Genomic DNA, 14955 nt, shown 5'->3' with positions numbered 1-14955 from the left:
GGAGCCCCTCATAATGAGCACAGCACAGGGATGGGGGGAGCCCCTCATAATGAGCACAGCACAGGGATGGGGGGAGCCCCTCATAATGAGCACAGCACAGGGATGGGGGGAGCCCCTCATAATGAGCACAGCACAGGGATGGTGGGAGACCCTCATAATGAGCACAGCACAGGGATGGTGGAGCCCCTCATAATGAGCACAGCACAGGGATGGAGGGAGCCCCTCATAATGAGCACAGCACAGGGATGGTGGGAGCCCCTCATAATGAGCACAGTACAGGGATGGTGGAGCCCCTCATAATGAGCACAGCACAGGGATGGGGGGAGCCCCTCATAATGAGCACAGCACAGGGATGGGAGGAGCCCCTCATAATGAGCACAGTACAGGGATGGTGGAGCCCCTCATAATGAGCACAGCACAGGGATGGAGGGAGCCCCTCATAATGAGCACAGCACAGGGATGGTGGGAGCCCCTTATAATGAGCATAGCACAGGGATGGGAGGAGCCCCTCATAATGAGCACAGCACAGGGATGGTGGGAGCCCCTTATAATGAGCATAGCACAGGGATGGGGGGAGCCCCTTATAATGAGCACAGCACAGGGATGGTGGGAGCCCCTCATAATGAGCACAGCACAGGGATGGTGGGAGCCCCTTATAATGAGCATAGCACAGGGATGGGGGGAGCCCCTCATAATGAGCACAGCACAGGGATGGGGGGAGCCCCTCATAATGAGCACAGCACAGGGATGGGGGGAGCCCCTCATAATGAGCACAGCACAGGGATGGTGGGAGCCCCTCATAATGAGCACAGCACAGGGATGGTGGGAGCCCCTCATAATGAGCACAGTACAGGGATGGGGGGAGCCCCTTATAATGAGCACAGCACAGGGATGGGGGGAGCCCCTTATAATGAGCACAGTACAGGGATGGTGGGAGCCCCTTATAATGAGCACAGTACAGGGATGGGGGGAGCCCCTCATAATGAGCACAGTACAGGGATGGGGGGAGCCCCTCATAATGAGCACAGCACAGGGATGGTGGGAGCCCCTCATAATGAGCACAGTACAGGGATGGGGGGAGCCCCTCATAATGAGCACAGCACAGGGATGGTGGGAGCCCCTCATAATGAGCACAGTACAGGGATGGGGGGAGCCCCTCATAATGAGCACAGTACAGGGATGGGGGGAGCCCCTCATAATGAGCACAGTACAGGGATGGGGGGAGCCCCTCATAATGAGCACAGTACAGGGATGGGGGGAGCCCCTCATAATGAGCACAGTACAGGGATGGGGGGAGCCCCTCATAATGATAAATTTATCATAACGAACTTTCGTTATTGTTACGAAAAGTTTACGTACCTAACAAAAATTCATATTTCGTACGAATCCAAATTGAATTTCGGACACGAATTACGAATTAATTTTAATACGGAATGAAACGAAACAAATCTATTGACGCCACACATGTCTGCTGGACTGAGCTTTGCCTATATAAACAAGGCAGGGGCTCCATCCCGACAGCTGGGATGTGATGGATTTTTTTATCCCCTGCAAAAGCAGGGAAAGAAGATCCATCACTTCCCTTAGTAAAAGCAGCGCACTGTGTACACGCAAACACCGGCTAGGCACACATTTAACCCTTTGGTCACCTCTGATGTTAACCCCTTCCCAGCCAGTGTCATTAGTACAGTGACAGTGCATTTTTTTTAGCACAGATCACTGTATTAGTGTCACTAGTCTCCACAAAGTGTCAAAAGTGTCACTTAGTGTCCGATTTGTCTGCCGCAATATCGCAGTCCCGCTATAAGTCGCTGATCACCGCCATTACTAGAATAAAAAATAAATGCATACTAATTTCGGTAAAAGTATAACGTTTGCTCAAACCTCAATATACACTTATTGAGATTTTTTTTTTACCAAAGATATGAAGCAGAATACATATTGGCCTAAATTTATAAAGAAATGTGATCTTTTACATTTTTTTTATTTGGATATGTTTTATAGCAGAAAGTAAAAAATATTGTTTTTTTCTTTTTTTTTTTTTTTTTTGATTTTTTCAAAATTGACGCTCTTTTTTGTTTCTAGCGCAAAAAAATAAAAACACGGCAGAGGTGATCAAATACCACTAAAAGAAAGCTCTATTTGTGGGGGGAAAGAAAGGACATCAATTGTACTGTATTTGTGTACAGTGTCGCACGACCGCGCAATTGTCAGTTAAAGTAACGCAGTGCTGTATCGCAAATAAATGGCCTGGTCTTGAAGGGGGGGTAAACCCTCCAGAGGTCAAGTGAATAATCATGATTATTATTATAATTTTTGTATAATTTATTATAGATTACTGTTTATGAAACAAAAATACTAACTGTGTATAAAAAAAAATACTTCCAATGTTATTTAGGAGATTAGGTTCTGCAAATGTATAAATAGGTAACATTATTTTGGTAAGTTTTTATTTTTTTTTTTTTTATGCCATGCTAAACCAGTAGAGTTGATCTTAAAATCTGTATGATGTTCGATTTAGAGAGAATCCCATGAATTTCGATGGCCTAAGTGATCAACTGGTGGCCCCCCCCAGCTGTTGTGGAGAGTTCCAAAGAGAATAAAATAGAATAGAAAATAAAGGAATAGAATAATATATATATTATTATTCTATTCCTTTATTTTCTATTCTATTTTATTCTCTTTGGAAATTGGAAAACGATTCAAATTCAAAAAGGATTCAAATTCGAATTTGGTCCAAATTATTTTTTTTCGTTATTTCGGATTCGTTTAAATTCGGTACTTTTCTAATTCAGAAATTCGGATACATCCGAATTTCCGAAAAGCGAAAATTCATCCGAATTTTAATTCGGAAGGAAGCGAACCGCTTATATTTAGCAGATTCTCCCTGCTGCCTTGCTGCAGAGAAAGGGACTGGGGACTGGGGGATATCTGTCATCAGTCCCTTTCTCTGTCTCAAAAGTGAGACATCAGAGGTCTGTTAAGATCCCTGATATTTCACCAAAGCCCCCCCAACGGGGCTCCAAAAAAAAACTAAAAAAAAATAAAATAAATTATAATAAAAACATAAAATTGTAAAAAAGTAATAATAAAAAAATATTAAAAATAAACGACTGACACCAATCTCTGTCCTACTGACACTGTCCACGTCCATATATATATATACATAGGTGTGCGCAGCCTATTGCATTAGGGTGTGCACCCCAAAGCTCAAACACATATACATGTGTGTGTATATATACAGAAGGTGTCAGGAGAGCAATGAATGGTGTCATAAGGGCAGATACTGGTGGTGTTAGTAGGGCAGTTAAAATATTATTTTAATTATTTTTTTTGCAATTTTTTAGGAGGAAAAAAAACAGATTTTTGTATTTATTTGGTGAAATATCAGGGGTCTAAACATTGGAAATATGCACCACAAGGGGTGATTAGGGTGTGCCCAGGCACACCTGGCACACCCTGTGCGCACGCCTATGTATATATATATGTATATATGTATATATATGTATATATATATATATATATATATTATATATAATATATATATATATAGATATCTATATCTATATATATATATATATATATATATATATATATATATATATATATATATATATAGACACGCTTGAGCACACCCTGTGCGCACGCCTATGTATATATATATGTATATAGACACGTTTGAGCTGATAGGCTGTGCACACCTACTGTATGTCCCTAAGGCTTGGTTCACACTTGTGCATCCAGCCGGAGCTCCTGTGCGTTTCCAGCGTGTGTCTTGTGTGGCTCATGCAGCCCATTCATTTCAGAGGGCTTCCCTACATGCATGCAATGCAGAAAAGAAAAGCCTGACTCTTTTCCAAAAATGTGCCGCACTGAACTGCATGCTGCTGCGGCACCACGGCACATTTTTCAGGTGCCGCGCATTTCTATGTGTGTTGGGGAAGAAAGTTATTTTGCGCACGTTCTCGGCACGCACGAGTGTGGGGGAGGGCCCCATTCACACTTGTCGATTTGGAATCACGGGCGGAATCACCCAAAAAAAAAGGACCAGGAGCTCCTTCAGGGTGACAAATGCGCACAGGGCAGCCCACTGGAGTCAATAGGCTGCCCTATGCGTAATGCGCAGAATTGAGTGAAAATCGTGAGTTCAGTCTATAGGAAGTGTGAATGGGGAAAAGTTCAGAAAAGTCTTTTTAGATGTTCCAAATTGTAATGCAACTGTAATGTGAAAACTGTTGGCACTTTATAAATCCTGTATAATAATAATAGTAGAAATATTGTAGGAAAATTCCGCCACCTAGTGGTAGGAGCGCTTCTTAACATGTCAAGTGTGTGCTTATCTATAAGAGGCGGTTCACACCACATGCAGTCCAGTGCATTTTTTTTTTTCTGCATCAAAAACACATGGCTAGTACGTTATATGGTTTCCAGTGGCAGAGTTCACACTAGTGCAGTCATTTGCAATGCGTTCCAGTTCCAGAAAAAAAGAACATGCTGCACTTTTTCTGCACTGAAGTGTACTGGAATGCAGTAAATCGCATCAGAAGCACACCGGAACGCACCTAAGTGCACGAAAACAGCAATGCAAAAATGCATCCAGACTGCATGCCATGATTAAGGACTGACAGACGAAACGCATTGGCTTTTATGACTGTACTACATGAACTTTAAGCCCTCATGCACACAGGCTGTTAAAAAAACGTTATGAAAATGCCAGTATCTTTGCAGTGATTTTTTTAAACTTTTTTCAGCTTTTTTCAGCGTTTTTGCAATAGCATTTTTGAGCGTTTTTCCGCGTTAGCGTTTTTGAGCGTTTTTTTTTTTCAAATTTTTTTTTTTTTTTTTTTTTTCCAATGGATCAAAAACGCTAAAAAACGTTGGTGAATGACGTTTTTGAGCGTTTTTGAGCGTTTTTCAGCGTTAGAGCGTTTTTACAGCTGAAAAACGTCTTTCAGAACCCACTGGTCCTGGGTTTTTTTTTACAGCTTAAAAACGCCTATGCCACTTGCAGCTCAAAAACGCCTAGGTGGACATGAAGCCATAGACTAACATAGACAGGCCTTTTTAAGCTGCAAAAAAAGCTCAAAAAAGCAGCCGTAAAAACGTCCGTGTGCATGAGGCCTAATAAACAGCTTTGAATTAGAGCCATTGCACTGGAGCACCAGCTTTCTCTACATACTGCTTGAAGCGCCTAAAAACAATGGTGTGTGTATATATATATATATACTGGAAATTTTTTTTTTTACTACTAATGGTGGTGATCAGCGCCTTATAGTGGGACTGTGATAATGCACACTAACTGACCCTGGGGGGGAACTGACCAACTGCCACTGACATCACCACTGACACTAAGACCCCCATACACACTATTAGATTTTTTATGCAGATTTTTGTCTTCAGATTTACCAAAACCGTGTAGTACAAGGGCCTGCCTGACTGCGAACAAATTGAAACTCTTAAGGTTTGACCTCATATTATACGGTTTTGGTAAATCTGAAGACACAAGTCTGCAGAAAAATCTAATAGTGTGTATGGGGTCTAATACAGTGGTAATAATATATACTGTCACTGTACTAATCAACACTGGCTGAGAAGGGGTTAACGTCTTGGGTAATCAAGGAGTTATATGTGTGTCTAACTATGTGTAATTTATGTAAAGTCTGCTGCTTTTTACTATAGATCTTTGTTTCTTTTTCCTGCTTTTCAAGGAGAAGAAACAGAAAGATTGTTCTCTCTGTTCAGAGCCCTGTGTTGTATGTCAACACAGAGCTCTGGGCTATGATTGTCCATTGTGATCGTGATTTTAATTGTAATTGGGATGAAGCTGCGCTAAAAATTGGTATTATGGTGAACAAATTACCACACATAAATAAACATATATCTGAAAATGACTCTTCACACCAAAAAGTGTATAAATATAAAAATGAGTCCATGAGACTCAAATGTGTGAACTCTTGAAAATGACTTCCAACACCACCATAAAATCGTGTACCTCCACCACATAGCGTGCGTGCTTACCAGAAGGCAAGCTATCATCAGCCTGCGGCTATTACCCAGCCAGGGCCTTTATCCTGGGAGTATGGAATAACAGTTCAGCTCTGTTTATATTTACTCTGTGGTTGCTCGATGGTGTTTGAAGCCACAAGGTCGCCTGTTGACCCGATCCGTGCTCTTTGTTGACTTTTAGGAGTGACGGCTTCCCGGCGTTGTAGCAATCCAGCCTCTGGAGTCTTTATACTGAATAGATGCACACAAGCTGAAATTTCCAATCGGGCTTGCAGTTTTAATACCTTGGTGCTAATAGGAAGGCGGGGCTTACAGGAAGGGTTCAAATGTTCATTGCTCGGTGTATGGTGGTTAACGGTCCGAGGGTTATGATAATATCACCCCCCCCCCCCCCCCCCCCCATATGGAGCCACATTAAGCAGGGTTGAGGGCTGATGATGTTTTTTCAGTTCACTCCCCACAGCTGAACTAACAACACAAGTCATGAAAATCCCAAATCCAACAAAAGCAACCACACACAGTCCGATTGTACAATCTCCTTTAGATCTACCAACAACTATGTAGTACAGGGGTCTGCCTGATTGCATACAAATTGCTTGGATAGATCAGGTCGGTCCTTTAGAACTACCAAAACTGTGTGATTTTAGGACCTACCTAATCTATCCAATGAGACACGCCCTTGTACTTTATACTTGTTGGAGGACCAGAGGTCACCATTCACAATACAATCGCTGTACAATCGACTTCATATCTACCAAATCTATGTAATACGAGGACAGGCCTACAATCACTCTGCATCCAATCAGGCAGGCCCTTGCACTACATAATTATTGGTGAATCTAAAGAAGATTGTACTGTTTGAACTGGATGGACTGGTGTCTTTGTTCAACCTTACCAACCATTGTACAATCTGGCCATACAGTATACAATCTGGTTGTACAATCTCTGTCCAGTCAGCTTTAATGTTACCAAAACTATGTAATAGGAGGACAAACCTACACAATCCAGTCAGACAAGCTCTTGCACCACATAGTTGATGGTAGATCTAGCAGAGATTGTACAATCAGATTGTATAGTGTATACTCAGCTTTAATAAATTGTACAATCGGATTGTAGCATGCATGACCAACTTTACAATGGCAACAATTCTCAGGCATTTATAACCGATTGCGTTGGGAGTGTATGGCAGCCTATTCATTTAAGTGGAAGGTTTCATTTCAAGAAACATATAAAATCACACGAATTGGTAGATTAATGGGGGCGCCATTGTTGTCACCTGAACAGGTGTCCCCCAATGGAGGATTTCCCCTCTTTTCCTGTTCTGTAGTCACTATGGTGAATCTGCCCCATGGGGACAAAGATAGCAAAAAAAACCCAAAAACCTGACAGGGGTCCTAATCCTTCCCTGTTCGATCCAAATCTACAGAAAACACATTTCAGGGACTATTTATAAAGCGGAAAATCTGACCCTCGCCAAACAATCCACTGCAGGTGAATCTTCCTGGTGAATCCCCCCCCAGTGAATGTTCAGCCACCGTTTTTTCAGAGCTAATTGCATATATTATTTTGATTAGTACAAGTAATTGAAAGAAAATCTGCAATTATCTCTGTATGTAGAATGAATATTTGTTCATGTTTATGTTTTTTTATCCTAGAGATCATTTCCTAGACGGGCTTCCTCACCGGTCTACCCAGTGAAACGCGTTGAGGCAGTAACAAGGTCGGATTGGGGACCCCCCACCCCATATGTATCACACACTGAATGTGGCACTGCAAGTTATAGGGGAGTCCCTCATTATGGAATTTGGATTCGATCAGCTTCTTTTAACAGTGAGGTACATTTGTCTTTGAACTCTGTGCAAATAAAGGATATAAAAAAATATTTGAGAATTGTTTATCTTTTTGCAACCTAAAAAGTCTGCAGTGTCCTCCCTTTGGGATTTTGTCTACAGCTACATAGTTGTTGGTAATTCTACAGGAAATTGTATAGAGATTGCGCAATCACATTGCAGTGTGTGTGTGTGTGTGTGTGTGTGTGGGGGGGAGCAATTTAGGGCCATTCTTGGCTGTACACATCTGTGGCATCTGTCAATAATTGTGCAATTGAACAGACCAAATCAACACATCTGATCATGATAAATAAAAATGGCTGCAATAGTGGGCAGTGGGCACAGAGAGGCTGCAATGGTGGGCACAGTGTGGCTGCAATGGTGGGCAAAGTGAGGCTGCAATGGTGGGCAAAGTGAGGCTGCAATGGTGGGCACAGTGTGGCTGCAATGGTGGGCAAAGTGAGGCTGCAATGGTGGGCACAGTGTGGCTGCAATGGTGGGCAAAGTGAGGCTGCAATGGTGGGCACAGTGTGGCTGCAATGGTGGGCACAGTGAGGGTGCACTGATGGGCACAGAGTGGCTGCAATGGTGGGCAGAGTGAGGCTGCAATGATGGGCACAGTGAGGGTGCACTGATGGGCACAGAGTGGCTGCAATGGTGGGCAGAGTGAGGCTGCAATGGTTGGCACAGGTGAGGCTGTGCTGAGGGGCACTGATAAAGTTGTTGTTAATATTTATTTTTGTAACTTAAAGCGGCGTTCCACACAAACATGGAACTTCCAGTTTTCCGGTTCACATTTGGCACCTTTCAGGGGGGAGCAGATACCTGTATAATCCAGGTATTTTGCTCCCACTTCCGGGCATAGATACCCGAGCCACCCACAGGTATCTACGCCACTTCCTGTCCCCCCACCCCGCTGTATTCTGGGAGACACACAGGTCCCAGAAGACAGCAGGGACCAGTGGGATAGCGCAGCGCGAGTCACGCATGCGCAAGTTGCGCATGTGCAGCAGGGAACCAGGAAGTGAAGCCGCAAGTCTTCACTTCCTGATTCCCATACCGAAGATGGCGGCGGCAGCACCCAAGAGCCGAGGGGGACAGCTTGGCTACGGGTGAGGACATCGCGGGCGCCCTGGACAGATAAGTGTCCTTATTTTAAAAGTCAGCAGCTGCAGTATTTGTAGCTGCTGACTTTTAGAGAAAAAAAAATGGCGGAGCTCCGCTTTAATTCTGCATAAAACATTTAGGTGTCATTTCATGAGATAATTTTTGAGGGCGTGTTTAGGGGCGGAATTGGGGGGGGGGGGGAGCAGGGTAGGGGTTGGGTGGGGCAACTGGTGGTGAGTAACCCTTGAGGCCTGGCTAGTAGCTCAGGACTTGAAATTTATATATATATATGAATATATATATATATAAAAATAAATATACACTGTATATGCGACTAGTTTCTCTATACAGAAGGCGTCCTGAAGCTGTCATTGCCAACAAAGGATTTTGTAGTAAGTATTAAATAAATTTCAGGTAGCGTGTTCAGTACTTTTTCCCTGCGACATTCCATTTTTAGTACACATAACTTAATTTCTGAACTTATTTGTTTTTGGTGTCTTGGTATGTATGGATGGCAGGAGTTGTTACCGACATGTGGGGAAAATTTCATGTCAATAGCACCTTTAGAAATATATTTACCTAGAAAAATGGTGACATGTTCAATACTTATTTTATCTGATGTTTGTATATATATATATATATATATATATATATATTTATTTATTTATTCTCTCTCTCTCTCTCTCTCTCTCTCTCTCTCTCTGTCTATATATGTATATATATATATATATATATATATATATATGCGTGTATATATACTAAATTCCCTTGATTCCTCTTGTACCAAATTGTTATGTAACTGTAATGTCTGCCTTCATTTTTTAAGTGCTGTGCAAACTGTTGGCGCTATATAAATCCTGTATAATAATAATAATTATATATATATATTATGCACCTATTACTTAGTAATTTTCACTATTCTTTAAAACTATAGAAAGCTGTAGCATAAATGTGAATATTGACCCTGATTTGCTATATAAATTGAGCTTGTTCACCTTCAACAGAACACCCAATCATGTGCAAGAAAAAAAAAAAAAAAATATATATATATATATATATATATATATTTTTTTTTTTTTTTTTTTTTTTTTTTTTCAATTAATTATCAGGCCTCCAAAGATTTTTAAATGTTTGCAAAAAAAAAGCAAACACGTCTCTGGCAGTGAAGGGGTTAAAATGTAAACCAGGTAATAAAGCTGTCACATAACACATTGTCTATTGTATTACAATGTAATCTTTATTATAATAAAAAAAACAAACAAACAAACAATTGTAGAACGATATATACAGAAGAAAAGGAAAATGTTTCTATACAAAGCAGCTTATTTTACAGTGTAATAAAATATTTATAAATATTGGAAATATTGGAGGTCTGTATGGAAGTCCAGCCACATACACTGTTGATCTCCTGTCCTTCCTTCCATTCCCAGGGGGAAGTCAGTGGCTGGGAGGGGGGGGGGGGTAATTTCTGGTAGGGTTCAGGTCAGACAGCACCAGCCGCAGCCCTTGTACTTGCAGCAGTTGCAGCAAAAACTGCAGATAGAGAGGTGGGAATGGCGCTTGGATCTGAGCAGAGTTTCCTGGAATAAAAGGAGAAACAAAATGTCAAGTTTATCCAAATCTGAGGATGGAAATGTCATTACAAGTCCTTCCATTTACATGCCAAATATTACAGCTGCATGAATCACTACATAGCCAGAGCTGACCCCACAGCAGCCTTATGTTCCGCTATGGCTTCTATTACGCTCTTTAAAGAGGAACTGCAGTCTGCTCACATAATTTGTAATAAAAACATCTTTGCCATCCTGAAGCTTCCCTCCAACCACTTTGCATATTATTGTATATATACTGCGATTCTGTACTTGCCGAATATGCTGCATAAATCTCCCTCCACTGAGTCTGGCTGCAGCCATTTTAACTGTGGTCACTTCCTGGATTTACACAGACACACAGAGGCACACCTCCAGCTCAGCAGCTCTCATTGGCCCTCTTATGACTCATCCCCCCTCCCTTCCTGGCAAACTCTAATGAGAGCGAGAGAGAGCCGTACATGATGTAATAAGCCTAGGCTAATGAACAGACAAGAAACAGGAAGTGGGCTGTATAAGGGATTTACTGGCAGAAAAAAAAATACTATCCAAAGTTAAAACAACAACAAGGGCAGAAGATTTAATAGATGGAAAGATGAAAAAATGACCGAAGGTCCACTTTAACTTCTTAATGCTGCAGACATGTGGTAGCAAACCTGGGCATATTATTGCAACTATATAGACAGGTGTTTATAAAATATGAACAGAGCGATCTGTCCTATAAAACTGCATACATCAAATGTGAGAATCTGTGAGAATCAAATGTTATTAGGCTATTTTCTTTTTGGGTTGAATGTTATTTATTTATAGAGTGAGAAGAATACTGCATTACGACCACTAGATGGTGCTGAGGGTCATAGTAAATAAGTATTTACTGTATTTCTTATAATTCTCAGCTCCATCTAGTGGCCAAAATTCAGGATTTTCCTAAAAGGTCCTAAAAGGTCAGCTCCACCAAAAAAGTGATATCACAGCTTAAATTGCTCACTGGGTTGTTATATCTTTTACTCTAAGGCCTGATTCACACCTATGCATTTTTAGTGCTTTTTGCATTTTGCAGATTTGCACTACAGTCCATTCAACGTGGTTTCCTACGCAAATCTGCAAAATGCAAAAAAGCACTAGAAATGCCTATGTCTGATTCACACCTTTGCAGGTTGCAGTTTGCATATTCTAGGTTGCATTTTGCACTTTGTTGAACTTTTCAGCAGCTGTTAAAGGCAGAACCTTTGGGTAGTTGTGAGCCTTTAAATAATAGTAATAGTAAAGGGAGGCAGGACACTCAAGTTCCAAGTTGACTGTTCTTATATAATATTAGTGACCTTCATTTATAAGCATTTATAATTCCAAAACATAGAGGAATGGAATGAGCTGGAAATGAAAAGCCGACTTCCTGTCTGCTGATCCAAGAATTATATCCTCTAACTGCAGCCGATAAGAAATACGAGACATCAAAAAATCTACAAGATGACAGAAGACTCACCTGTACGCTGGTCTCCTCCTGGAGTAGATTGTGCTCAGCGTGTATCACTTCATCCTGCTGAAAAGATATTATTATTATTATTATGAGATAGATAGATAGATAGATAGATAGATAGATAGATAGATAGATAGATAGATAGATAGATAGATAGATAGATAGATAGATAGATAGATAGATAGATAGATAGATGTGATGGATAGGTGTGTAGATGGAGAGTTATGTCTTACCTGGTTGATGGAGGTGGTGTGTCCTCGGTGGGAGGCGGTGGAGAGGATGAGGATGAGGCACAGTATGGTGGTCTTCATGGTGTCGGTGGGTTGGTGTCACTGGTGATCTCGATCAGTGATGAGTTCTATCTCTCTGGCCAGCACAGAGCTCTATATATACAGATCCCGTCCCCGGGGTCACACACGAGGTGACCTTTCCGATAATCTCTGGCGTCAGGAGACTTTCCAACCTTATCTCTTCTGATTGTTTGTGATGATTGCTACCTTTTCCTTTTTTTTTTTTTACCTTTTTAGTAGTAAACACAAGTCAGCTCGGGCAGTGTAGATGGATTTGAATGTTCCTAATGAGCAGGATTATGTTTCTGTTTTTTTTTTTTTTTTTATGGAATATTCATTTGTTGAGAGGCACCTGGAACCATTTTTGGTTTTTGGACACCCGATACTTTGTACTATTATGTTATGAATATACAGGTACAATATACAGTCAATAGTGATAAGCCAAACTGCCCTGGGTTTGGTTTAAGCAGGGGTTCAAAGAACCCAAACCCCACTAAAATCAATGGGAGACAAATGGGAGACAGCTTTGGTGTGAATGGTGCCTTATGCCACGTACACACGAGCGGAATGTCCGACAAAAAAAGTCCGACGGAAGCTTTTCATCGTATATTCCGATCGTGTGTATACCTCATCGGACTTTTTTTTCAGAAAATTCTGACGGACCGATCTTATCGGGAAAACCGATCGTCTGTATGCTGTTCCAACGGACCAAACACGACGCATGCTGTGAAGCAAGTACGAGGCGGAAGCTATTGGCTTTTTGAACTTCCTTTTTCTAGTCCCGTCGTACGTGTTGTACGTCACCACGCTCTTGACGGTCGGCCTTTGGTCGGACTTTGGTTTGACCGTGTGTATGCAAGACCGCTTGAATGGAATTCCGTCGGAGTTCCGTCGGAGAAACCTTCGGAGTTTATTCCGACGGCAAAACCGGTCGTGTGTACAGGGCATTAGTGTGAATGGAGCCGTGGTTTGAATGGATGCTTGGTGTAAATGGAGCCTTGGTTTGAATGGATCCTTGGCGTAAATGGAGCCTTGGTTTAAATGGATCCTTGGCTTGAATGGATCCTTGGCTTGAATGGATCCTTGGTTTGACTGGAGCCTTGGTTTGAATAGAGCTTTGGCATTAGTGGAGCCTTGGTTCGAATAGAGCCTTGGGATGAATGGAGCCTTGGTTTGAATGGAGCCTTGGCATGAATGGAGCCTTGGTTTGAATGGAGCCTTGGCGTGAATGGAGCTTTGGTTTAAATGGAGCCTTGGTGTCAATGGAGTCTTGTCTTGAATGGATCCTTGGTGTAAACGGAGCCTTGGTGTGAATTGAATGGAGCCTTGGTATGAATTGGGCCTTGGTGTAAATGGAGCCTTGATGAGAATAGAGCCTTGGTGTGAACTGAATGAAGCCTTGGTGAGAATGGAGCCTTGATGTGAATGGAGCCTTGATGTGAATGGAGCCTTGATGTGAATGGAGCCTTGGTATGAATGGAGCCTTGGTGAGAATAGAGCATTGGTGTGAGTAGAGTCTTGGTTTGAATGCATCCTTGGCATGAATGGAGCTTTGGTTTGAATAGAGCCTTCGTCTGTACAACCAGGGGGTGGAAAGGATCGGGGGCCATATAACCACTGTAATTGGCTATAGCTGTAATCACTTTATTGGGAGTCGGTCCCACCGGCTAGCTATCACTAGTGGGGACCAAGAGCTGTCATTTTTTTTTTTTCAGTGAATGCCATTCAATTTTGCCTCATTTACACAGAATAACTTTACATGTAGTTTTTTGAGGGAACAGCTCTGTGTTGCAGAATACTGCAATACACAGTAATGCACTATCTAGTGTTGAGCTGCATTACCAAAAATGGTTCAGTTTTCTGCACATTGCGGTGCGGTGGCAGCTCATTTAAATAAAAGGTCTGTCTCATTGCAGTGCACATTTTTACACAACTTAACACATGTGCGTTATAGGCACAGCAAAGGATCGTCTTGACATGAATGGAGCCGTGGTATACATTGGGGCTTGACTTAAATGGGGACTTGGTTTGAATGAAGCTTTGTTATGAATTGAGCCTTGGTGTGAATGAAGCCTTAGTGTGAATGGAGCCTTGGTTAGAATGGAGCTTTGGCATGAAAGGAGCTTTGGTGTGATTGGAGCCTTGGCTTGAATGGAGCCTTGGTTTAAATGGAGCTTTGATGTGAATGGAGCCTTGGCGTTAATGGAGCCTTGGTTTGAATAGAGACTAGGTGTGAATGGAGCCTTGGTTTGAATGAAGCCTTGATTTGAATGGAGCCTTGGTGTGAATGGAGCCTTGGTGTGAATGGAGCCTTAGTGTGAATGGAGCCTTGGTGTGAATGAAGCTTTGGTATGAATAGTGCCTTAGTGTGAATGGAGCCTTGGTGTGAGTGGAGTCTTGGTTTGAATGGATCCTTGGCGTGAATGGAGCCTTGGCGTGAATAGAGACTAGGGTGTGAATGGAGCCTTGGTGTGAATGGAGCCTTGGTTTGAATGGAGCCTTGGTTTGAATGGAGCCTTGGTTTGAATGAAGCCTTAGTTTGAACGGAGCCTTGATGTGAATTAAACCTTAGTGTGAATGGAGCCTTGGTTTCAATAGAGCCTTGATGTGAATGGAGCTTTTGTGTGAATGGAGCCTTAGTGTGAATGGAGCCTTGG

The 14955-nt window shown here is 42.1% G+C and overlaps 1 protein-coding gene across 1 annotated transcript; it reads right to left on the bottom strand.

Annotated features, from left to right (window-relative positions):
• Positions 1-10153: 10153 nt before the first annotated feature.
• LOC141110465 (hepcidin-1-like) lies at positions 10154-12395 on the bottom strand. Its single transcript, XM_073601819.1, has 3 exons — positions 12242-12395; positions 12015-12071; positions 10154-10522 (listed from the first exon to the last, which is right to left on the bottom strand). Exons 1-3 carry the CDS (start codon positions 12317-12319, stop codon positions 10421-10423), a joined length of 237 nt encoding a protein of 78 aa, XP_073457920.1. The 5' UTR covers positions 12320-12395; the 3' UTR covers positions 10154-10420.
• Between the last annotated feature and the right edge of the window lie 2560 nt (positions 12396-14955).

The sequence above is a fragment of the Aquarana catesbeiana genome, linkage group LG10, assembly GCF_042186555.1.
Source record: "Aquarana catesbeiana isolate 2022-GZ linkage group LG10, ASM4218655v1, whole genome shotgun sequence".
Lineage (NCBI taxonomy): Eukaryota > Metazoa > Chordata > Amphibia > Anura > Ranidae > Aquarana > Aquarana catesbeiana.
The sequence above is the reverse complement of the archived record's forward strand: the minus strand, read 5'-3'. Positions and strand labels throughout refer to the sequence as shown.

What these genes read in the sequence shown, in the direction of transcription:
- LOC141110465 (XM_073601819.1), bottom strand. Translation starts at nt 12,319, where the DNA reads ATGAAGACCACCATACTGTGCCTCATCCTCATCCTCTCCACCGCCTCC. An exon ending in ACACCACCTCCATCAACCAG is followed by an intron (nt 12,072 to 12,241) that starts GTAAGACATAAC and finishes ATATCTTTTCAG; the next exon opens with CAGGATGAAGTGATACACGC. An exon ending in AGGAGGAGACCAGCGTACAG is followed by an intron (nt 10,523 to 12,014) that starts GTGAGTCTTCTG and finishes CTTTTATTCCAG; the next exon opens with GAAACTCTGCTCAGATCCAA.